Source organism: Caloenas nicobarica, chromosome 1, assembly GCF_036013445.1.
Source record: "Caloenas nicobarica isolate bCalNic1 chromosome 1, bCalNic1.hap1, whole genome shotgun sequence".
In the NCBI taxonomy this organism is placed as follows: Eukaryota; Metazoa; Chordata; class Aves; order Columbiformes; family Columbidae; genus Caloenas; species Caloenas nicobarica.
This window is the reverse complement of record NC_088245.1, coordinates 132,770,637-132,796,578: the sequence shown is the minus strand read 5'-3', so window position 1 is coordinate 132,796,578 and position 25,942 is coordinate 132,770,637. Positions and strand designations below refer to the sequence as shown.

The 25,942-nt window shown below is 40.2% G+C and overlaps 1 protein-coding gene across 3 annotated transcripts in view; it reads left to right on the top strand.

Annotated features, from left to right (window-relative positions):
- The first annotated feature begins 2,058 nt into the window (after positions 1–2,058).
- The window catches only part of CADM2 (cell adhesion molecule 2), a 670,830-nt gene continuing 646,946 nt past the window's right edge, over positions 2,059–25,942 (top strand). For all 3 annotated transcript variants that reach the window (XM_065635796.1, XM_065635804.1, XM_065635787.1), the window contains exon 1: positions 2,059–2,586. In XM_065635796.1, coding sequence (XP_065491868.1) covers positions 2,526–2,586 — 61 coding nt within the window. In that variant the 5' untranslated portion in view covers positions 2,059–2,525. The remainder of the gene's footprint in view (positions 2,587–25,942) is intronic.

Here is a 25,942-nt window from a genome sequence, read left to right as displayed (position 1 = left end):
CCCAGATACCAGTCTAGTGCAAGTTCTTTAAGTTAAAGCTGACAACTGTTAGCACTTTCTTAATGATCTGAGACCATACACTCTTCAGAGAAATAAGCTTTTAAAGACCTTCCCTCTCCTATAGGTATGCAAGACCTGTGCATCACTTGTTTATCTCAGTAAAGCTCTTTGGTGTTAAATAGGACATCAAGGTGGAAATTCGGGGAGGTACTGTGCAAAACATACTACATCATGTTGGAAAGCAAATCTCAATTGGAAAAGGGTGGAACCAGAACCCGTTCACTACAAGCGTTTGGGTGCAGGGGAATATTGCTTTCTCTGAGATAAGGCAACACAATTCCTTCAAACTTAAAAATAAAGCATTCTGATTTCACTAAGAGGTTTTGGCAAAATGTGAATGATACTGTGCTAAACACCAAATATGCAAACATGAAAAAGTAGTCTGACATCTTGGATATCTTACATTCAGTGTCTTACCTTTTAGACCATAAGCAATTTGGTACTCCTAGCTGAATGCTACAAACCTTCCCAAAGAAAGCCTTCAGATAGAAAACTTTCTCCAAGCCATTCAGAGTCCAGGCAACACTACGAAATGTCCAGGAAGTTCCTTATTGCCACTGTCTGAGCACCTCACAAGAGGAGCTGGTCTTGTTGCTACTGTGGTGAAGGTGCCTATGAGTGTTTAATCCTGAAGATACAGGCGACTCAGCCGGTCTTTCTTAAAGCTGCTGCTTTCAGGGACACGGGAGGAAAAGCAGAGGCAGGAGAAGGTGCTTTACGCCTCCCTTACAGGGACCGAAGCGAACCGGCTGGGTCCCTTCCACAGCCTCTGTCCCTGGCCACACCTCGCGGGTACTTCTCCCCGGCTTTCCCTCCGGCGATGCGGAGGTGCTGGCCGGTGGCGGCCTGCGCTCACGGGGGCGGGCGGGGCGCCGGCCATGGCGCTGCGGGCCGAGCACCCCTTCTCCGTCACCCGCGAGTTACTCGCGCCACCGGGGCAGCCGCCGGGGACGCTGGGCTCATCCCAATCCCACGGCCCCGCTGCCGGTGCGCCTCGTCCTCACCCTCGCTCCTTCCCCAGCCGCGGCAGGACGAGGGGCGCCGGGCGGCGGGTAGCGCCCGTCCCTCCCGCCGCGCTTCTCTCCCTCCCGCCGCACCGCCGATCTGGCCGCGGGAGGCGGATGTCCGCGGGATGCCCCGCCTCGCTTGGAGGCCGCCCAGCGCCCCGCCGCCCTCGGAGGTTTCCCACCCCGCCATCGGAGCGCTATCTGGCGTTAACGGTCGCGCTGCAGCCGGCGCCCGGGGCGCTGAGGGCCGGGGCGCGCGGTGAGGGGACACCTGCCGCTCCTCCCCCGGGCGGGGAGCGAGGGGCCTCCCGGCGGCTGGGTCCCTGCTGCCCCGCGCCGCCAGTGTGGCAGCCGAGAGAGCCGCTCCGCCCCGCCGCCGCCGCCGCCTGCCGCGCTCTGCCCCAGGGCGGCGCCGCCTCTCCTGCGGCGCCCGCTACCGCCGCCGGCCAGCCCCGCACCTCGCCGCGTGCGCTGCCGGCCGCCACTTCAGGACTGGGTCTGGACAGCGCCCCGCCGCCCGCCCCCTCCCCCCCCCCGTCGCTCACCGCCCATTGGTTGGAGAGCCGCAGCGGAGCCGGGTCTCCCCGCGATTGGCCCGAGCCGGCTGCCACTCAGTGGCGCAGGAGGTAGGGTCTGTCACATCCCTCGCGGCTGAAGACTCGGAGAAACGCCCGTTTGTTTTGTAACCTGTCGTCTCGCGCCTCCTCTGTCACCGCCTCATTGGCAATCCGGCCGAACCCGGGGACTTTCTATTGGAGAGCCACCGATGCCAGTCACACACCCACCTGAGGGGCGTGCCGTGCCGGTGGGGGTGTGGCCAACGAGGTGGCAGGGGCGTGCCCACGGCACGGGGAGGGGCGGGGTGTGGCCGTGGGGGGCGGGGAGAGGGGCGTGTCTCCGGGCAGAAGGGGCGGGGCGAGCGGCAGGGGCGGGGCGAGGCCAGGGGAGCCTCGCAAGCGGAGATTGCCCTTGTGTCTCGAGCCGGGAAGCGGCTGGGAGCGGAGCGGAGCAGCGCAGCCTCCCCGCGCGCCGCGGCGCCAGCGCAGCCCCCCCCGCCGCCTCCGCCCGCTAGCGGGACGGGACGGGACGGGACGGGACGGGAGAGGCGAGCGAGCGAGCGAGCGAACGGACGGACACGCCGGCAGGGGCAAGGGGAGCCAGCGGGGGCACCCGGCACCGCTCCGCGGGGGAACCTGAACCTGCCCAGCAGCGGCGGTGCCAGAAGAGAGAGCCGTTCCCCCCCCCCTTCTCCTCCCTCCCCAATCCACCCCCGCGACCCTGGTCCTCCTCCTCCTCCTCCTCCTCACCCCACTGGATACAGCGAGGGAGACACTGCGGCGGAGGCGGCGGCGGCGGCGGCGGCTCCTGCGGGGGGAAGGAAGCGCCCGGAGAGCGGAGCGGCGGGAGGCTGCGGATCTGCGTGCCTGGCGCCCACCCAGCCCGAGGGGAGACCCCAGGATGCGGCTGAAGCCCGGCGCGCTCCTGCGCTTCTACAGCCTCTGCGGGATCCTCGTACAAGGTACCGCCTCCTCCCCCCCCCTGCCCCGCGCGCACGGAGGGAGGGACCCCCGGGGGGGCACCGCTGCGGCCCGGGGCATCCCCGGCCCCGCTGCCCACCCCCGCCCCTCCCCCCCCGCCGCTCGGCCTCCCCGCCACCCCGCTCCTGACCCGCTCTCCCCCTCGCCGCTCCACCGGCTCCCCCCGCCTCCGCCGCCCGCTCTTCGCCGGGTGCCCCCAGCCTCCCGTGCGGGTAGCGCTATCCAGCGCTAAAGCGCCGCACGGTTGTTAACCCTTCCTGGCCTTCCCCCCGTCAGCCTCTTCCCACCCTCGTTCGCCCTCCGCGCATCTCCCCCCCAACCCCGCCCGCCGCCGCCAGTCGCTTGCCAACCCCTGCAGCCACCCCTTCAACTCCCCGTCACCTCCCCGCTCGCCCGCCGCCAGCGTGCCCCCGAAAGTGCGAGTGCAGCCGCAGCGTGTGCGCGGCTACAACATCCCGGGGAAACGTGCGGGCTCCAGCCGTGCCTCCCCGGAGGGGAGACGGGGGGTGGACGGGAGCGGGGGGAGGGGGGCTCCATGCCTCGCTCGCGCCGCTGCCGGGAACGCGTGTCTGTAGGTGCGGTGTGAAATATAGACGTAGGGTAATCGCATGAGCCGGGAGTTCGGAAGCGGATCCCGGCACCATCCTGCTCCAGGCGGCTCATCCTGCAGCGAGTTTCCAGACTGGATGTGTTCCTGCCTCCCTCTCCCCAACCGCCGCCTTCACGCCCGCCGCACCGCCGCTCCCCTTAATTAACGTTATCCGTCCAAGTCAGATGGAGCGGCCGCCGCGGAGGGAAAACCCGCCGCACGCTGCTACCATGCCGGTGACCGCCGCGTCTGCCTGCGGGAGATCTTCCTCCAGACCTGTCGCGCTCGGGGGGAAGGAGAGCCGGCAGCCGAGCCCGCGGCGCTGCGCTGCCGCCGGGAGTTTGCCCTCTCCGCGGCGGCGGGATGGCGGCGCAGCCCCCCCAGTCCCCGCCGCTCTGCGGGGCCCGCGCGGGGTGGGGCGGGGACGGGGGGAGGTATCAGTCGGGCGCAAGGGTCAGGGAAGGCGGTCACGGCAGCGGCGGCCCCGGCGGGCGGTGTTGGGTGTAAATGGGGTCAGGGAGCCACTGCGCAGCAACTTGCTGGCGAGCGACCGGTCCTCAGGGCGGCTGCGGGGGGACGGCGGGGCGTCTCTCTCCCCTCCGCTCGTTCGACGTGCGGGGTACGCCACTTTGGGAGGGAGAAGAGACGATTAAACTAAGTGACCTTGTGAGATTATTATTTTGTCTTTTTTTTTTTTTTTTTCCGCCTCTCGCCTCCGTCGTGCCGTTTCACGTCAAGTTTAATATATCTCGCGTTTCCCCCGCCCGCGTCAAGTGTCGGGCGATCTCCGGGGGGAGTACCGCCTGGCAGCCCGTAGCGAGAGCAGAGGCAGCCGCCCGGCTGCCCGAAACACACGAGTCTCATCCGTCCGCCCCCTCAGTCCTCCATCGGCCCCAAACCTCCGAGTGCCCCCGCTCCACCTCCCGAGCGAGTTACCGGTCGCGGAGGGGAGAATGAACAGGAGGGGGAGTGCGCTTGGCAAATGCAAAGGGCAGTTTCATCGGGCAGATTATTTGTATTCTTTACCAATGTTTGAGTTGCCCTGTACGTCACTGCACAAGGAGCTGCTGTGTTGGTGCTATACAAGATTATTTATTGGGGCACGTGTGGCGGGCTGCACCTGGGGGTTGGTTTCTCTCTGCCTTTTACATTTCCCTGTGAATTGTCAATTCATTGCCCTGCAAAGGAGGTGGGGGGGGTGGGGGGGAGCGTCTGGACTGACTTTCTGTCACCAATAAAATCGGGGCTGCTGCTGGAGGGGGAGGATTTGATCTTTCCTAAGATGCAATCAGCTGCCTTCAGTGTATCGCAGTTTTGAGAGTAAACCAGTGATTAAAAGCAGTGATGCCTTTCACAGCAGTTTAGGGAGTGTGCCAGGCAAAATGTAACTCTGTGAACTGCATCAGGTAAAAAATATGTTGCAAGAAAAGGGGTGTAATACAAATCTGACTGCGACTGTGTGAAAATAACCAGATTGGGCCTGTCCTTGCAGATGGGGAAAAGCGATGCTTAACACGCTACACAGCTTGCCCTCTGTGTGTATAAAACATGTCCCTCTTTTCAGTTCCTCACACAATTATTTTTTCAGCTCCCAATTAAAACTGCAGTCAAAAATACTTGGGCTCTCTCTATACTGCACTTGAACAAAGTACTGTTCCAAGGAGGCACTTTTTTTGGGCACTTAAAAAAAAAAAAAGGAGGAGCGGGATATAAAGAACCTCTAACCCTTGGACAGGAGTGAGAGGAAATAATTTCTACTAACCTTTTGTCCTAAGGTAAAGGAGAATAGAGAAGATGAGTAAATATTTTCTAGGAGAAGATTGTCCTGAATAGTCTAACAGAATACCGCATTATTTTAGTCCACCTTATAGTGCTACTTCATAAATGTTGTTTAGTCAATTTCTGCCATTTATTTTGGCACAATTAGAAGAAACCGTTACCATATTAGACAAATTTCTTGTTGGCAGCTTTATACCTGCATTTAAAAGTAGTTTTTCCTGTTGGCTTGCTTTGCTTCCCCAAACTGTGTTGTCAAGTGGCCCAATGGATTTATTAGATTCCCCTGATTTTTCTGCTTATGGGCCATGGGATACACAGGTTTTTCGTCAGCTCTGTACATGAGTAAGATCTTTGTTCTGAGGATATGAAGCACTTCTGGGTTTTAACTGAGGATGGTTCCTTTTTGTGAAATTGAAGCTAGTTAAGTTTAAAGACAAGGTGACAAAGAGTCAAGCTGATGTGTATTTTGTATGGAAGTGTGCTTTTCTGGCATGATCTGTGGAGAGACTTGCTTAAGGAGTCTGTCCTGAGTATTGATGAAGCTGATGCATCAGCTTCATCAGGGAAGAGGACGTAGAATAATGCTTCTCAGCTTGTGCGTGGAATAGCATTAACAGCAAGCAGTCCCTTCGTAAAGAAGGCAAATAAGAAGTAAAAGAGCCCAGTGTCAACTGCATGCTGTGAAAGGGGAGCGATGGAGGTGGAAGAGGGAGTAATAACACATTGAGCTGAAAAGCGGTTTGTCAGCTGAGTTCAGGTATGATATTAGTCTGCTCTGCTCTCTCTAGCGTTTGCTGTGAAAATAGTAGGATCCCTGGTTGCTGTTGTTCTTAGCTTGTGCACTATAATGATTCTGGAGTACTTACGTGATGTCCCAAGTGGTTAAATGGTTACGTATGTTTACAGTCACTCTTACATTTTTATTTCATTCTGGTCGATTCTTTTCTGCTTCATGAATTTAGCCTTCCTTAGACAAAATTTAACAGTTGGAGGACAGCATATATATAGAATAACTTAAGTACATCATCTGAGCTGGCTTTATGCAACCTGAAAAGTGAGTTCTTTATTGCAAAGGGTTATCACGTGAGAAACTGTAATAGTAAAAATAGTTTTGTTGGATTTGTAGGATACAGATAGGGGTTAAGATTATCCTGGAATTGTAGCTGCTGTAGCCCCCTGCTGTGTGATAATGCAAATGGCACTTCATGCCTTAATGTGCTCTGCTTCTGAGAAGGCACTGGATAGTGCTGGATGTGGGAGCGAATGATCTCCTTCCAGTTCTCTGTCAACACCAAGCAAATCTTCTCAATATGGTTTCTTCAGACACTTCAAATGCTCACAACCTGTCTACTAATGAAAATAACATAGAGACACACTAATTTGTCTAAATCTGTGATCAGTGATGCAACAAATCAGTGAAGACAGATAATTGCTTATGGGTGAGACTTTTTTTTTCCCATAATCCCAGACCTATTACAAGCAGAATTAAAAAAAATAAAAAAGGGCAGATGTCTGCTTCTCAGATCATCTAAGCTGACTTAAGACGAAGTTGTCATATATGACTCAATATCTTGTGTGTCTAGATTCTGTTTTGAATTTTCAGTGGGATTTCTGTTAGCAAAAACTTGGCAGCCCAATGCTGTATGCGTAGGGATTGTCTTGACTGCTCAATGTTGTTATGCTAATACGGTGTACAGCAAGTTGAAAGCATGTTGTAATTTTGCAAGTTCTTTGTGGGTATAGGTAATTACAGAATAGAAGACAGCAGTTTTGATACAGTCTTTATCTGGAATATTTTACACACAAGTTGCAACATAAAATGTATCACTCTGCTTGATGGTGACTGTCTTTAAATGACTTCAGTCAATCTAACCAAGGTTTGGTAGGCTTATTAGCTGCTTAGTTCTCAGGTTAGTCCATATTTCATTAATTCCTTTGCTTGATTTATTTATGTATTTTTATTGATAGTCATCATATAACAGTTCATGTTCAGTTTTAGAACATGAAGTATCTAAACAATCCAAATTCTCATTGATGATCTCGCATGACTTTCCCAAGGAATACATGAATCTGGATCAGTTACTCTCATAATATTTATCACTCTTACACTCAAAATATTTATCAAGTTTCTATAATCAACAGTAAACAGTTTTGGCATTTCTCACTGAAGAAGTAACTCCATGGAAATGTTGATCAAGAGGAGCACCTCCGTTGAAAGAAATACATTTCTCTTGTCTACTTTCTTGTTAATTCTTATTTCTTAAAAAAAAAAAAAAGAAATGTAAACCTGTGAATCTCACTCTGCTTTTAAATTTACTTAATTGTCAGTTACAGTTCCATTATATGGTACTATAAATATCTTTAAGCCATATTTTTTATTATAGAAGACTTAGTTCTGATAATTAGCTTTCACATCACTCAGGCTTGATCCTACTATTGACAAAATGTGTTGAATGTGATTAGCCTTTCCACCAAAGAATTAATCTTCTAATATTGCTATGTAAATTCAAGATTGGACTTTGAGTGGTGTATTTTTGGTTTTGTTTTTTTAAAATGCATAATAAATAGTAATTAACTAACTGGTAACACCTGCATGTGTGGTGAAGACATCGATATGGACATCAGGTAGTTGTCAAGAGAATAGCAGTAAAACCAGAGTGTGGCTGTGTTAGAACAATGATTACCTCTTCATTTCATATTTAAAACTAGAAATAGAAGATGCTGTCATTGTCTTCTTAATGCCTTCTCCAAGATAAAGAAGGAATAGTTCAATTTTGGTTTAAAACATTAATCTGACGACAGGCTAATTCTGTTACACACTGTCAAAACAATGGAGGGTCTTCTCTAGAGAGAATGCCACTGATATGCTTTTTAAAATTCATGTTCCAAACAAATGTAGAATGGTAAACCTATTAGACATAGTTTAGTAGGTGTCTCCTCTGGGTTTGCATCAATATTAAGTATGATCTTAATGAGTATCTCTCTTCTTCCCAAGGAGTTTTTGAGGTGTGTTTGAAAGGAAGAAAGGCAAATACCAAATTCCAGTGACAAGGAGTAACTCGTAAAATAATGATTTCTATCAGGAAACTGCCCTTGAACACCTTCTGTTTCTATGAAATGGAAACATTTTGAAAATAATTGAGTATTTTGAAAAATGAAAATGGGTGTTTTTGCAAGGGTTCTTAATGTTGCTTTTTATTTTTTTTAATGAACTTATTTCAAGATTGCCTTTAATTTTCATTTAGGAAATGAAGGGAAACAAAGTCCAAATGTTTACAATTTCTTTTATGTTAATGCACAATAAGCTCAGGACGTGTGCTTTAAATGTCAATACATAGGACAATATCATTATAGCATTTCAAGGGGGAAAGAGGAAGAAGCAGAAAACGTTTATTTCAATGACAAAACACAGTTCTAACACTGGAGGCTGTGTATTGCATCTTCCAGTGCTCTCTTTTAATACTAACGTTTTGTGTGTAGGACTTTCTAACACGGAGAACTTAGAATAGGCAAAAAGGATTCAGTGAAGAATGTAAGTAGTTATTTTAATTGTAGATGGACTGGGAGACTCCCTGTTTCTTCCTTTAGCAATGTCTGCCTACATCCTATATCCTTCCCCTAATACCTGTAAATGTGAAAAATAAAATCATACTTGCATCCTTTGCCATCCTTTCATTTGCAAAATGGAGATCTTGGGATCTGCCTAAGCCTTTCAGGAGTGTTTTTGCTGTCTGACAGGTTTGGGATTTTTGAGGGAAAGATCATTTCTTCTTAACTATGAGTTGTGTTGTATTTACTGCTTGCCAGTATAATCAAGTGGCTCTTGGAGACTATGAATACTTTCATAGCTCTCACATTTTAAGTAGCAGCGAATCACTGTTAATATAGTTTTACATTACTATAAATTCATAAATTTAACTCCTTTCCATTTTGTAATACTCAATTTAGGATTCTCCTTTTTTTTTGTACAGAGCTGTTAAAGAATATTAACTGTCCATGGGCAGCTGCTCTTCAGTTTTAGGAAAATAATTAGTATATAGTCTGTGTTTCTCAATTTGAATGCCTAAAGCTCTTTCAGAGCTGAAGGTTTCTCTCTCTGTGTGTATATACTTATATATTAAGTTTTGTTGTCATAGAGATGTATTACTGAACTGCTCTCCAGCTTATTTTTTGGTCTGTGAATGGAGTTGGCAAGGTTTAGATTATTTGTAAAAGAGTGCATATTGTCATATATACAGTTTAGTGGTTATCTGCATAGCTTTAATATTCTCTCTATTGTCATCTTTCTGTAAACAGTTTGTTGACTACCGGTCTTTGTTGGATGGGAAAGAGTGCGAGAGAGACAGTTTTCTTATGTTAGAGGTGAAAATATTCTGGTTATATTTTAAACTTCTTATATACCACAATATTAATCAAACAATGATTCAAATAATGGCAATTCAATTGCCAAATGCTAGCTAAGTAACCTGAGTATGCTATTACATGCAAACATCATTTGTGACCATGTATGAAAATACAGTTATGCCTTTCTGGATGTCATCAATATATAATGCATTGTATTATTGCCACTTCTTCTGGCAGAAGCTGTGTAGGCCATCACAGCTATACTGACCCATCTGTCTGCATCTTAAAAACTCTGCCTTTTCAAAGTTCAACACTGGGAACTCCACAACTGCAACTGACTGACAGCTCTGAAGAGAATAAGGGCAACTTACTTCACAAGAGCAGTTGTAGTAGGCACTTTGGTATTTTCCATTTGTTGCGATATTTATCCCAAACTGACCTACATCTGCTGGATTATCAGTGTAACTTGACCTGCTTTTATTCCTGCTATGGTATAAGGCATGTGAAATGTCCTGTTCATTGGAGTAAGCGTTGCAGTTTCCTCTTAACTTTACTGTTTTTTAACTTACCTGTTGCACTTGCAGATTTCTAATAATGTTATTGATGCCTCCAGGCTTCTATAGTGTAGCCTTTTAATACTAAGAAAAATAGGTGAGATTTGGACTAATATGGAGAAAGCTATAAGTACCATCTTGTTTAATGATAATTTTCATTAATGAAACGTGATGTTTCTACCATCTAAAGGGAATCCTCTCAATTTTAAATTAAAACCAATTGTAGCAACGTTAGCAACACCCAACATGGAGGAGCTTTTCAGAACTTAAATATCTAGTCAGACAATTACTAGGACCTTACATACTAAAAGAGAGCGCATCTCATCTTTTATTCTAAAAAACAAATTAACAGTGCATTAGCTTTATAGTCTGTGCTTTCTCTAAAAGCTGGAGTCCTGAATCTGACATGTTACAGTTCTAGAACATATCTTGACTGTTGCTTACGCAAATAAAATCAAGATGATGTGTATTTGAACACAAGTAGTATATAAATAAGTATGGGCTAGCACCTTGACTATTTGCTCAGCTTCCTCAGAAGATTCTCTTTACATTATTTCGTTGTTGGTTTTTTTTTTTTTTTTTTTTTTTTTTCCTTTTTGGTCAAGTATTCGGTATATCTCTCCTCACTAAATGTAAAATATATGGATTACAAACTGCTGGTTAATGCTTCTTTTTGAAATATAAAATGCAATATGGATGCCATTCTTAGAGCAAAAAGCCTCCTTCGCTCCTTAAAGAAAGGTCCAGAGCTCACATAATGTCAGTATTTTCCCCTTAAAATAAGTTTGAATTTTAGCGTTGGATTAGACTAAAACGAAACTGTTTTCTCTTTCTTCAGTCATCTTTGTTTTGCCAATTATAACTCATTATTGCTTTGCTGTGTTCTGAATGATGAACTTTGGAGGTGGGGAAGGCATGTAGTTGATAGAAATATGTAGACCATTTGTTTTTTATTTATGGTAGATAAAAATCTCAGTGGCTTATAGACTTACTTATGGCATATTCACATATGTTTAACACACAAGACTAATGTAATTTTGAAATAGCTTGGAACATTAGATAAAAGTCTATTCACTTAAAATAATCTTTTTTGTGTAAATAATACTTGAGGGATGTGTCATTTAAAATAAGGTGATTGCAGAATTTCCCAAACTGTTTTGGGATTTTGAGAAAAATAATTATATCCGATTTTGTACAGATTTGCTTGTGTGTGTTAGAAAAGCAAGTGATACTTCTGTTCCACAAAACCACATTTTTGTCCTAATCTGATACGAAATGGAGTAACAGGAAATCTGGATAAAGAAGGCAGTAAGCATGTTCTGTAAGGGGTATTTTTAATTTACTGTGACATCTGTATTGCAGGATTTGGAAGTGCAGATGCTTTTAATGTTCATTAGATTATGCCTATTGCAAAATGAAATACATGTAATTCTCAACAGGAAAACAGAATCCAGTAGTCTATATCATTTAAAGTGAACAAATGAAAATTTGCTGTTTAATGAATTGTTAATATCATAGGCTTTTTGTCTTGTAACTGATCATTAAAAATGCTTGTCATTTGAACAACTTCTAGAAAGGAAATAACTTCAGAAAGAAATTTCAAAATTGATGACTAGCTGGTCATGGAAAAATGCAGAGTGATCTCCCTGCAGGTCTTGTCTGCCTGGAATACCTGTCAAGAAAACGAAACTGTGTTTCTTCTATTTGTCACTGCAAGGCTTGAAGTGGGGAAACAGCAACAGCCCTGCTTTGTATGCGTGAAGGGATTCCCCTTCTTAAGACAGTCAGGATAAAGGCCTCAAATTTGGATCCTTTATAATCTGTTTACATTGATGTATCAACTTTGCAACAAGTGAGCTGTGGCACGCCAACACCTTAGTGGCTTTCATGGATGATGCCTGGGTAGGTAGGTAGATGGGGGACAGGGAATGGGGCAACTGATTTTCTCTATGACTAAAACATCCCCTCCAGAGTTATCACAAAAGCCTGTGCTGTGAAAGACCCAGACACAAAGGGAGGTTAGGCTGGAACAAAACGCTCAATGACTTCAGGCTTGCAGGATCCAGCATACCTTTTCATCTTTCTCCTGCTATGACTCTCCACCTCTTCCTTCCCCCAGGAAGTGAAATGCAACAGGTGGAGGTTTTAGGGCAAGTGCGTTCTGTGGAAGCTATGAGAGGACATCTTCCTCTCTACCTTGCAGGAGAAGATACCTGGGAGGGATGTGATAGGAAGTGTAGATTTATTTATTTGCTTATTAGTTATTATTGTTTTCTTTTATTCCACCTATTTCTCTCTACCTTCCTCAAGTGTGCACTAACAGAAGTGAGGAGGGGAGCCTGTGGGCGTCAGTTCCTGGCACCAGGACCTGACTCCTGCCAAGGGCACCGAATTACAGAAGCTTTCTGGTGAGGTAGTAGTCATAAGGCTCTACTCTATTTTGTCTGTTAAGAGCCTAATTTTTTGCATTGGTACAGCATAGAAGGCTTACGGACATAGGTAAGAAGGGTCAAATATGAGAACTGAAAATACTTCAATAGCTACCATATGAAAACCAGCAATTTAGGTGAACTTCACCTTATTGATGCAAATGTGCTACATGGTATCATTTTAGTGTAGCCGCATTTTATTTCCTTGTCCTAAGTTAGATAAATCAATTATTTGATTGGAACATTTTGCCCAAATGCAGATAAAGCGCTTCGTAGGTTCAGTTAACTCCCATTTTCTCTATAATGTTACAAGTCATGCCATCGCAATGTGAAATGCAGTACTATCCAGATTAGTCACAGTATCCGTGTCACTTGTGCTTTATTTCAATTAAGAGACTTACAGAAAATATCTGGTGCCATGTATATTAGTGTAAGAAATTAGAGTTGGCTGATGGATATCAATGTCAAAACAGAAGATGTCTTTAGAAAAAAAAAGTTCCACTGCTATTACGGCCTGTTGCTGTGAACGAGATCTTAGAAAATCCAGCATGTCTAGAAAAATAGATCAATGATTCTGCATGTGTACCTGTGTGCTTATCAAACTGAGACACAGGCAGCTATGCTTGTAAAACTTAAGATGTTAAGATGTCTGTGTGGCAGGAGTAGGGGGCTTCTTAGGTGCTGCTGTGTCAAGGTAAAATTCCAGACTGTTCAAATATACATCTCTCATTCTCTATCAGGGAAATTCTTTACAGGAAAACTTCCAGTTGAACTAGCAGCTATAATATCTACCTTGTTTCTGAAAGGCTTCTACTGTTTGCAGAGTAGAAAAATAAGCTTGCATGAACTGTAATTTTTAAACCTGTTACTGAGGCTCTTGTGATGTCTGTATCATGAATATATTTTTTGCATCTGGAACATATACACATACTTTAACGTGTCAGGGGAATCAATACAAATAGAATGTTTTGTTAAATTAGAGAAATGGTCTGGCAAGTGATATTAGGGATGGATGAGCAATCCATTCAGTTTTTTCATGGTGCTTTAGAACAGTATTTGTATTATTACAAGTCTCTAGCATTCTTGCTAATGCATTTTTTTCTTCACAGAATACACTTGCAAAGTATCTACATCAGTTGCTTTAATAACTTATGACAAACTTGTTAGTATTGTTTCCTATGGAAATGTGACAGATTTCTCTGCAGAATACACAAGCATATGTGAATATAGATTACAAAAATAAATCAATGGATGATAATATTTGAAAACTTTTAAATAGAGAACTAGGTGGTGCTGTTCTTTCATCTTTGTAGTTTAGCTGAGTTCTTAAGTGTGGACTGAGAACACCAGACTACTACTTTTCAAGACAGAATTTATCGCTCTTAAATGTTTGAAGAAGTTATAGCTTCTGATTTCATTGAGAATGCTACTTTAAAAATTAATGACTGTACAACACTTTCTATTTTATGTAGAAGAACTTTGACATCCAACAAATGGTTTAGTTTTATTCAGCATGGTGAATAATTTTTTTTTTTTTAATTTCAGTTTTAATTTTTAATTTCAGTTTGAATTACTTCAGATTGAATTCTAATATTTTTTTGACTCTTTTCTTGGCTATATGTTCAGGATCATTTGGTCAGATCAGTTTAGCATGATTAGATGCATGAACCTTTGAATCCTTTTCCATTGTTGGTTTAATCATCGATAATAGCTGGAAGAAATTTTTGTAACTGTGCAGTAGCAGTATATAAACCACAGTTAATTAAGCAAGAAAATCAATTTATTAAATTTTCTTCCATTTACAAAAATACTAAGTTTTAATCACTGTCTTGTCTCAATGACATTAATGCTGTAATAAGAAATAGTGAAACTATGCTATAATGAAGTGCCTGGGATCTAGATAGATTTGTTATATCGGTGTTCAGTGTTGCAACAGAAGAATACATGTCTAAGTAGAATCCAACTTCAGTCTGTAACACTTTGGTAGAGAATGCCTCTCATTGACCACTGGTTAAACATAAATTTTGAAAGAACAGATGGAAGATAAAGAAATAAGGGGAAAATGTACTTCTGTACTGAAAGTGATGAAAATTGCTCTAGCTAGGTCAAACTTATGTCTTTAATCTAAGTAAATAATTACTTATTAAAAAAAGAATCTGTAGCTGCTAATAGTCACAAATGGGAGAGTGCAAAACCACTTCTTGCAGTTGCTCTTCCCTGTTGCTTCGAAAGTGCTGTAATATAGAGACTAATCTGAAGCAGAAAGTTCAGTTTGTACTTTTTGATTGTTCATGAATAAGCATAGAATGCTTTTACTTGACTCAGAGATTTTCTAAAATATACAAACAATACCCATAATATTGCAAATTAATATCTACCAAGTTAAAAGCAATAATTCCTTTAATGTTGATTTTTTGTGAGATTTTGGTGTCATAATGTAGTTATTGTTCCAGTGTTTGAAAAATATCAAAGCAGGTTTTGATTTATTTTTGGAAGCTGGAAAGAAATCCAAAACAACTCTACTTGACAAAGAAATCATTTTAAAAAATCCCTTTCCATTCCTGACAATCAAGTATTTTGGGCATTCAAACAAAAGGCACATTGGACTAGTATACTGCATGTGTTAATCGTCTTTGTAGAAAGTTTTTGGTGTGTACCATTAAAAACTACTAATAAAAACTCACTGCCATAGTTATTTCAGTGCTTAGCACTTACTGATTCCAGAATTGTATATCAGAGATAGAGGTTCCATTTGCGTGGGTAAGCAGACTATCTTTAAAAGAGGTATGTTAATAGTTTGCACATTTCTAACTGTAATTTGGTACAAGTGTGTAGAAGATTTCTGAATGCATCTTATAAATGGAATATTATTAAACTAGTTATCTTAAGAAGTTTCTGCTTTCTCCTACAACCTGCAGTTTTGCTTATGGATTAACGCATACTCATGAATATTTGAAGTACTGCATTTTTGCGGTATTTTGCTTGTTTCCAGGAAAGTGTGGGATCCCTGAATGAAGTGCTGCTATATGCAAGTGTCTTCCTGAATAAGTATTTGGCTGGACAGAGAGAATTTATTTTAAATGGTTACTTATTTGCAATTCTTCTGATTCAAAACAAATAAAATAAACAGTTTGTATACTGTATTCTGGAGGGGTTTGCATTGTCAATAAATAAATGAAGAACCACTTACAAGTCTTTCTGTACCAGCCCACTCCTGTCTAAATGGCTAAGTACGAACATGTGAAGGAGTGAAGTGTTAGAGTCAGAGCTACTGGTGTTTTACTGAGAGGTTTTTTTAAGTTACAGACACTATTGAAAAACCTAACTTAAGGCGGTTGCCCTGGAGGTGCCTTGTGATTTCTAACCCATTCCAGAATAATTTTTTAGAAAATGTATGTTAGTTGATCCTCAAATCTGAGGGAGAGAGAGGGTTATTATTATTTCAAACCAGAGCAAAGAAGAAATAAAGCTGATTTTCTTTATCATCTGTTCTGTGTAGATTCTGCAAAACACAACGATTCCACAAGCATCCGTAAAGCTCAGATTTTCTTTCTAAGTACATTACAGCAACACCTTTTTTTTTTTTTTTTCCCCTTCTGACTATTACCAGTATGAGGAGAGGTCTGAACTAGGTACTGAGTTTTAGGTAACTTTTCTATTTGAAATTATTGAGATTAGTACTGTAGGTGTGGGGTTATTTAGTTTCTTTTTTTCCCCTTAGCTTATATTTCGATGAATAATTTATGCATGAAGTGCAAGATAATACCACATATAAGGTTACTTTTCTAATCTAAGAAGATACTACAATGTAAAGAGTCCATACAATGTTTTGCATTTTTATTTGTGAGAAAATGGTATTTTTTTTTTCTTCATCCTTTTTTGATTGCCAAGTTCTCTTATGCTTCATATTGCATTTTCAGCTTTTATTTCCTTTTAATCTGCTCTTTCATCTCTTCTTCCTGCATTGTCTAGGTTTTAAGGTTTTTGTTCCTCTGTCAGTGTGCTGACACAAGATTTTATATTTTCAATGTATTAAATCAGTTGAAGAAGAGGAAGTCTGAATAAACAGGAAATTATCATCAGTCTCAAGCCAAAACATAAGGATTTCATCTGAAACTTCATCCCAGATTGTTCTTATGTCAGACATAAGACGAAGTAAAGGTGCATGGGATTTTTTTTTTTTTAGCTTGTTTGGATTTGGGAAGGGAGATAACACTAAACATTAATGTCTAATTGAGTAAAAAAGACAACCAAGAACATCTTAACTTCAATTGTACCTGTGGAAGGGATACAGATTGTGAGAAGGGTCCAGTAGAGAATTACCTTGTTTTTCAAAACAATATATCCCTTTTGTTGTGGCTGTACCACTTTAAGTTCTTAGATACTTTCTTTTGATGTTTGCAGAGATTTTCATTTTGTTTTCATAATTTTTCAGTTTCCACAGTTACAGTAACTGTTTACTCTCAGATGTCGTTAAAGCAAAAGTTCAGTATAACTTCAGTAGAGAATTTGACTTCAGTTTGTTTCTTCAGTACACCCTTAGACAACTCATACTTCAGAGTTCAGATTAAAATTAAACAGATATGTATAGAGAATTTAAACTCAAGGGGAAAAAAACCTGAAATCTTTATTCCAAACATGTGATTTAAAAGAAATATTTTGTATTTAGAGTAACCTGGGTACTTTCTCCTTCTTTTCCCTGATAATGGGATCTCAGAACCTTTGGGTTTCACTTTTTCAACCATGGTCCATCAATTCTAATTAAATTGAGCTCTAAGGCTGTACAGGCTTATGATAATGATACAAATGTTTTTCTGAGAGTTGTTTCATAGTGTTTGTCATGATTAATTCCTCATGAAAGCCTCTACCTGTGCATAACACTGCCAACATAAGGGAATTAAATGGAAATTACAAGATAGACACAGAATTGTGTTTGTGTACATCTGTCTATATCAAAACTGAAAGAAAAATGATCAAGATGATAGGGCAATTATTGCATGTTATCTGATGAACCTAATTCAGTTACTTAGTTGACTGTATGTAAATATTCCCAATATCTAGGACACAAGTTGTTCGGGGTTTTTTCCCAGCCACCCCTACCCTCTCCCCACCACTGAAGAGTTCTAAGTGTGTATAAAACTTTGCAGGAAACACTTAAAAAATAAATAAAATTCTGAAGTCCAACTCTTCTGCCATGAATCTAGTTATCTAAAGTAAGTCAAAGATGATTGTATCTTTTCGTCTGTGGGGGACTGTATTATTTGCAATTCTGTTCATTTTCCTTGTGAAACACATAAGCATTGGTATCAGTGCTCAGATAAAATCAAGATTTTGTTACTGCAATGGAATTACTTGTGTGTTGTCTATAATTTTTTGCAATTGCAGTTTGAATTGTAGGTATCATCTGTGTGCATGCTGTATACCTGTTTCTGAAAATTCAAAGATGCTGTCACAGTATGTGATAAATCCTTCAGTCACACAAGAATGTTGGTCTTTTTTTTTCAACTTGCCAAGTGCATAAACTATATATCTTAAGTAATTGTTGTATAGAAATGTCATACCTGTAACAGGATCATTTTATCTATGCTTATTTGTCAGCACCTGCGTCCCAGAATGGATATGTTAAATAAGTACTAGTATTTTGTGGTTTGCATTTCTGCATGCTTTTAAATTTTCTAATGACCCCAGCAAATCAAAACCTCTTCCTCCACCCCCCCAAAAAAGTCTGTTGAGATTGTGCAAGTACTAAAATATGTTGAGTAAAATGATATAATACATGAGGCTTTTAGCCACCTAAAATGTTGGCTAAACAGTGACTATTCGTCCTTTAAATGTTTTGTCTTATTGCTGGGTCTGCTGGCAAACATCTTTTAACATTTTCATTTTTGGAGCTTTCTCATCACATAATATGAGAAAAAGTTATTAAGCAAAGTAAAGTTCTTTATTCTTCAGTGACTCTTGTATTGAGCCTGTCTTATTCTACATTAAGTGTATCTGCTGAGTAGTTAAAGTTCACCAGCTTATAGCATATCTAGGTTATGAGGCTGAAAGTAGAGATCTCCAAACAAGTCTGGGAACTAGAAATATCATGGGGCTGTGGCTGAGCTGATTAGCCTTGTGTAGTTCATTTCAATACACTTTTTTTTCCTTACTCTTGGGGTTGCAAACACACACATTTAACTTTCTATTAGTACATGTCCCTCCTCAGCAAAATTTTTTAGTATCAAATCATACTATCACTGTACTAAACCAGATCTAGACATTAGTCTTGGTTTTTATTTATAATATTTGTCATAATATAAAGTGATGTATCAGAATGTTAAAAACACATGTTGAAATTCAGAGTTTTGAGTGAGATGTAGGCCAGCTTCCAAAAGTGCAGTACCCATTGTGGTCAGTGGAAGTTAATATGCAGAAGTTTGAAGAATCGGGTTGTTTTTCTAGTTTTTAACAAAGATATGTGGTGTATAGTCTGCATGTATTGAATATGCATGCATGCTTTAATAAACTTTGTATTTTTCATCATTTGATTTGCACTGCATTCAAAGTTAATTTATTAAGAGTCCATGCATGAGTTATCTTCTGATGAGAGTGGGCAAAACTAAAGATAACTTAAGTGCAACAACTGAAGTGGTCTGGAAGTGAAAAGTAAAAACCTCTCCTGAAAATGTTTATTTTTGCTCTCTGTAAATAAAAGTAATGTCCAAAATATGTACTGTTTGTTTTTAAGTGTTGATGCCATTACAACTGAATTATGGAAGACCTATTATCAGTTAGTTGAATACAAAGTTATGTTGTTCCAGGTCATCGTGGGTCACCTGGTTGATGCTGGATGTGGAAGGCTGTGTGACATTATAGCCTTTGTCCTTCTTTCATGAAACAGATGTTCTCATTGAAGAGACATAATCAATTACTATGAAATGTGTGGATGTCGGCTTGCCATTCTTCAAATGCAATCATTTTAGTTAATTTCTGTTAAATTATTGTTTGTAGCTGCAGGAGTTCATATGTTAAAGTTATGTTGAAGTTGTTCAGATAAGCTGAACAAATGGACACAAAAGTGTCTAGTATAAATATTTTCAGTACTTTTAAGCTTTAGATTTGTTTTGCAAGCATTACTAACTCTAAAAAGGGTGGTTTGAAATGGTAGCAAACATAACTGTTAGTGTGACCTCTTTTCACACAAACAACTTAAAGTTTACAACACCAGGAGGTCACTTGGAATGCCTCTAGTTTTGCACTGCATTTGGCTTAATAATTGTTTTCTCTCTTTGAGATTTTTGTTGTTAAGCAGGCAGTAATTCTCCTATAAAAGATTAGGCTATTTACTAGCAAGGTTAAAAGGCAATACTTCTAATAAAATATGATAGAATGAACTTTATGATATGTTTGAAGTACGTCCACTAAATTTTCAGCGGCAGACGTGTCGCTTTTATTATCGTCTTCCTTAGACTCACATGAGGAGAGCTGCCAAACCAGATCTTCTGAATGTACCTTGCTAATACTGAAGCTTAAAGACTAATCTTACTAATCTAAAGACCTGAGTGTGCACATATGCGTGCAGTAAGCATCTGGGGAGAAGGATAAGATTTGTAAGGCCAGAAGACACCAGTGTTGTCATGTGGAAGAGGCTTCAGATTAAATCCAAACTTGGATCCTTTTCTTTCTCCTAAACAGTACTGGTCTCAGCAGCTAGCAACAAACTATAGTTAGTTGAGCTTAATGTGAGTATCCCATTTGAACACTGCTTCCCCGATCCTTGTGAGATAAGCGCATTTTTCCTCTTTAAAATGGAAGTAAGAATCTCCTGTTCTAATGTTGACTCACTGTGATCTGACCCTCAAAACTATCAGATTCTTCTTAAACAGGATTCAAAGAATTAGGGAACTGCTGAAGGGAGACCATATCACTCTCTACAACTCCCTGAAAGGAGGTTTGTAGCATGGAGGGTGTTGGTCTCTTCTCCGGAGTAGCAAGTGATAGGACAAGAGGAAATGGCCTCAAATTGTGCCAGGGGAGGTTTAGATTGGATATTAGGAAAAAATTTTTCACAGAAAGGGTTGTCAGGCATTGGAACAGGCTGCCCTGTTCCCCACCCTGGGAAGTGGTGGAGTCAGCATCCCTGGAGGTTTTTAAAAGGCATTTATACGAGGTTCTTAGGGACATGGTTTAGTGCTAGATTTAGGTTATGGTTAGGCTCTATGATCCTGATGCTCCCTTCCAACTGAAATGATTCTATGACAAATATTCTTTCTGAACATCTGTTCAGAAGTCTGCTTCATTTCTGATAGTTAACTGGAAAAATCTAGAAATAAGCAAAAAAAGGAGTGAAAAACAATTCAGAATGATGAAATTAATGGAGTTAAGATTCATGAGAGTAATGCTGCTGTCCATGCTCTGCAAACTTCTCCTGAACTTTTCATGTTTCCTTTTTTTAAGAAGGTTGAACTTAGGACCAAGTTTCCTCAGATGATATCATGTTATCTGTAATATCTATGTAATTGTTCTCAAATTTTCCCAACTTTTGTATGAAAAAAAGTTTTTAAGGATTGGGTGCGATGAGAAAAAGTATCATAAACTCAGTTTTGCTTAGTCTTCATAAACAAAAAACCTCATGTTACTCTCCTGTCTCTCTCCTTAACCACTGTCCACCATGAACAATGAAAGTCTGTAAAGAAGACTTTGGACTGTCTTCTGCAGTGTTTTGCTAAAAACATAACCAAATGAAAACAGGCAGTTTTCATAGCTGCAGCATCTTTACTTGAAAAATAAACAACAACATATGCTGGATCAGTTACCTGAAATCCATGTGCATGTAGAAGACCAACTGAAATGGGTGTTGGCTTGAATTCATAATGACATCCTGGAAGCATTTGTAAGATCTTACGAGAGAAAAAATATTTTTGTTCATATTTTCTCTTTTCATGTAGCTGGAAATTTGGCAATGGAGTGTCTTACGCCATCTGAGGTATAAGTGTGGCTTTCATCTGAGGTCCAGCAATGCCCTGTCGCAAAACTGTTAAAGTCTTACTCTTGTAACTTTGGTTCAACTACTCTAATTTTGACATAGAACGTGAATATTTCCTGCACCTTATATTGTTGCTTCACTTGTCTTGGACAGCGCCTTGTCTTGTAAGACCTTTTTTTGTTTTATCGCAAAATACCTGATGGGTTCTGCTTTTTGGAAGAATGGCTTTGTATGTGTGTCGCAGTTCTCATTGACCACCTAGCCAAAGCACCTCCTATCCCCACCTTCCTAAGTAGTGCTAGGTATAAGGAGTGGATGTGGGTTCTTTCAGAGGTGGTTTGTTTGTTTGTTTGTTTTGTCTGTGGATTCCCTTACCAAAGTCTTTACTATATTGCCTTTTTAGTCAGGAAATGGTAAATTTGGAGAGGTAGTACTTAAGGTAACTAAGCTGCTGATTGTGCTTGCACACCTTAGAACTTTAGGAACTTTAGAAATTTTAGAATATGGCAGAAGATTTATTCATTCCCAACTCTTACACCTTCCTAACAATGCTCAACTAAACAAAACATGTTGCTGTTTCTTATGACTACTTCTCTGTCAGCTGAGGAGAGATTTGGGAGAAATACTGAGGTAGCAGGCAGGTGAACAAGAAGATGAGACTAAATATCTGTCCCTCTGCTGATCACTGCAAATGCTGGCAAATAATTGAAAATTTGAGGATAGTTAGCTAAAAAAAGGGGATGGGGGAAAAAAATAAAAAAAGGAGTAGTAGATCTGGTCAATGTCTCATAGCTTTGGTTTGATTGAATGGCATTTTTGTCTATGCCAACAAATTCCAAATCTCCAGGAAATTGTCTAGGTAGAGATAGGCACAACTGAATTGACTTTGGAAATGAAGCTTGAGCATGGAAAAAGCCCAAGTAGAGTACTATAAAAGAAGAATATTGGATCCGTAGCATATTTATTTAGTACTGCAAATGTAAATATATTTTTGGTACTTGCTGTTGTTTCTTGGCTAGATCATAGACCAAGGCCTGAAACAAGTGAACATATCCTGATGCTCAGCGTGCTCCTATTCCTTGGTAGGTGCATTCATATGATAATGTAAGATATTATGGTGAGTTAAGAAACAGGAAAATGCAGAGTTCTGAAATGGTGTGTGGAAAGAAGGAAAGAAGTAATGTACAACAATATGGCAGAAGGGAGATACGTGGAACATGATTCAAGGCATGAGGTGGGGAGTGCCTGCTGTAAGGTATAGGAAAATAACATAAGCAGTTTCCGATGGAAAAGAAATGCAAAGATCTCTGCTATGTGTATCTACTTTGGCCTCAATACACAGTTTGGTTGTAACCAAATTGAAACTTAAAAATGTTTTTGAAGTTCTTAATTAGAATTAAGAAATTATGTGTTTTGCACAAGTTTCTGCTTCATATAATTTCTGTAATAAAAGAACAAAATATTATTTCAGGTGAAACATTAAATATCAATGTATGGTTATCAACTGATTTTTTTTTTAATTTGTGCAAGTTTATGTTATCTTTTTTTTGTTTTGTTTTTTTTTGTATGAGACCTCTCAAATAATCATGATTTACTTGTTTCTGTGATTGGTTCTTCCTACATCTGATTTCAAAAGAGCAACTTGAGTGACTTCCTCAGTGCAGTTCTTATATAGTGACAAGTATCTCATACTTCTATTCCAAATGCTGGGTGCTTGACTAGCCTCAATCCAGAGAGTGAATATCCCTCTACGAACAGAGCCTCTGCTAATAGTTTTCAGAATATACATCAGCACTAATCTGCTCTTCTAAGCTGCCACATAATATAGTCCCTTTTATGAACTAAGAATTCATTTATAAATAAGATTAGGACTTTTTTGTTACTAATCCTTCCTTATTTTTAATGTCCACTGCTGCTGGATTAGTACATTTGTCATTTACAGACACTGTCACATTTGGAGCTCACACTTGTGATTTTAAATTTTTTTTTTTTTACTTTGCTTCCAAGTCTTAAGCTGTAAGCTTAAAACAGGAAACCCTATAGCATGCAAAAGGAATGATTAGCTACGATTTCTAATTTCAGACTGTTTTATTGCTCCACTGCTTTAAGTCATGAAGTTTTTTCTAGATATTAAATTGTGCTTTTTCCCTGTACTGATAGTTCTTCCAAAGGTTATCATCAGTAAACATTCTTACCTATGTGGAAATTTTACATATGAGAATGTTAAATGAAATTTGTCTAAAGATCAGTCTGAGGCTCTCCAGAAATAAGCAGAAGCTAGTAGAATTTATTTTCCATATGATATATGCAATATTTTATTTCTTGGGACAATCTGATGCTATTTGATTCCTGCTTTGTATTTGTGGTAAAAAAAGATAGTGTGTTTTGTTGTTGTTGTTTTTTTTTTTAATGTATCCAATATAGCAATTATCACATTTAAAATATTCTACAGCTTATGATGCAGAATTTGAAATTTGCTTTAGTTTTTAATCAAAATTCCATTCACATTGCATAAAAAAAATTATACAGATGGAAATATTTTTCCTTCTTCAATCTTCTTTATATATTATTTGCAAGACTTTACTTGTTGGTAGTTCTTTTTATCCTCCTTCTAAGCATGAATTTACTCTTGCCTTGATTTGTTTTTATGATTATGTTGTGGGTGTGGTTTTTTTTTTTTTTAAGCGTCCTTGTTTTCAGCAGGATTAGGTGAAAATTGATCAGAGTAGTCTCTTGATGTAGCTATCTATTCAGAAGCTTCTCCAATAGGTTTTTGGGTCTTTTTCTCTTTGATTAAGATGCTCTTTCCCAACAGACTCATGTGAAAGTGCTGAATCTAAGTATCTGCACATTTCAGTGGACTTAGTGCAGATGCTTTACTTCTTAATTTTGTCCTTCTGAGATGAAAATGCTTGATTTCAGGCTTGGTTTTGTTTATCCTCTAGTTTAACCTGAAATACGTTCTAGTCGTTCGGTCCAAGGTTATATTCTGCACTCTGATTCAGCTACTTAACACAACAATGTATAATATAACATAATCTTTTATTCTGTGATAATGGCTAGTTGATATTTTGTGGCAAAAAGTCAGAAATCCCATCTCGATCAGATTCCTTTATTCCCAATACTGGTACTGTGTGTTCTTGAATGTACATGTGGAAAGCTGAAAACTCCAGAAATGAATTAACTTCTCTAGTATCTGTCTATGGACGAAAACCACCAAGTTGTCAGTAGAGATTAAACTTAAAAAAGGAAATTCTTCTACAGGACTTCCAAAATTCTTCTGTGGGTTAAAATCACAAAAGAGAGAAAACAGATGGGATTTTATTTTTACTATTCAACTGCTTATAAACATTTACTTCTGCATTTGACTGGCGTTTTTAAATATGGGTTTTGCAGACTTGCAGGGTTTTTTTAGTGACTTTGGAATAGCACATAAAGTTACTTGACAGTAATATAAAGAAATTATTGGTTAAGATAATGTTAATATTTTTAGTAATCTGAAGCTGTTTTTCATATGGGAACATTATATTGGCATTACATTAATTCAGCAAGACTTGATTGATTAGTAGTGCGTATAGTTTTCAAATTGATTCTTGACCATTTATAGTTTATGTAAACAAAAATTTTCTAAATTTATAAAAACTCATGACAGAAATTGCATAAATGTGTGCACACATATGCATGTGCATGTGTATGTATAATTTTAAAAAAAAGTTAGGAATGTCTGGTGTATTGAATTATGCTTGAATTTTATCTTTTTCTCAGTAAGAAGGAAAATACGTCTCACCATCTTTTTTACTCATGACACTTCATGTAAAGCGACTGAGGTTGATTTTTTTTTATCTTATTCTTTTTCTCCTAAAAAGTTTACAACTGTAAAGTTTAGGGTTCATCAAGAGGTAACTTTTAGAAAACAGGTAGTGGACTTAAATAACTATACTCACATTTCTTCTATAGCTATAGATATATCATATAAGTAAGTAGGTGGGCATTAATTATGCTAATACTTTGTGCATATATATATGTAAACTCTCCTAAAATACTTTATGAACATGTTACTGAACATTTAATCTAATAGGTGTTCAGGAACAAGCTTCAGTTTCTCCTTTGCTTAGTCAAACTTCTAAAATGCTGCCTTTCCAGAGCATATTAGAGCAAATCTTTTGAAGAGTGTAGTCATAAACTACAGCATGCTTAAGGCAAGTGAGATACTAGAATGGCTGCCTTAGGAAATCTACTCATTATATAGTGTTCAGACAGATTCATATTTATCTACAAGTCAATTTAAAATTATGTTCTTTCAATAAGCACCGAGACAACGGTTAGAGAAGATTCCTCTCCATCAATAGTTTCTGAAGGAAGAAGAAAACAATAGGATCAGGTAACTGATCCATTTCCACCAGAACATTTTCCAAGATTCACTTAATTTTGGAGCAGACTAGAAAGTAATTTAAAAAGTTCAAAACTGTGATCACTTGCTGTGTTTACCACAAAGGACATCCATTCAAATCTTGCTAAATCCAGGTGTACATTTAAAAAGTTATTTAAATTATTGGACTTGGGCTGACAAATTAAAAGACTGAATCATTGTTTATTGTAAGTGTCAGTCACCAGAAAGATTACTAGCCTCCCACATTGTTTCTAAACATTTTTGCTCGGGAAAATGACAAAATT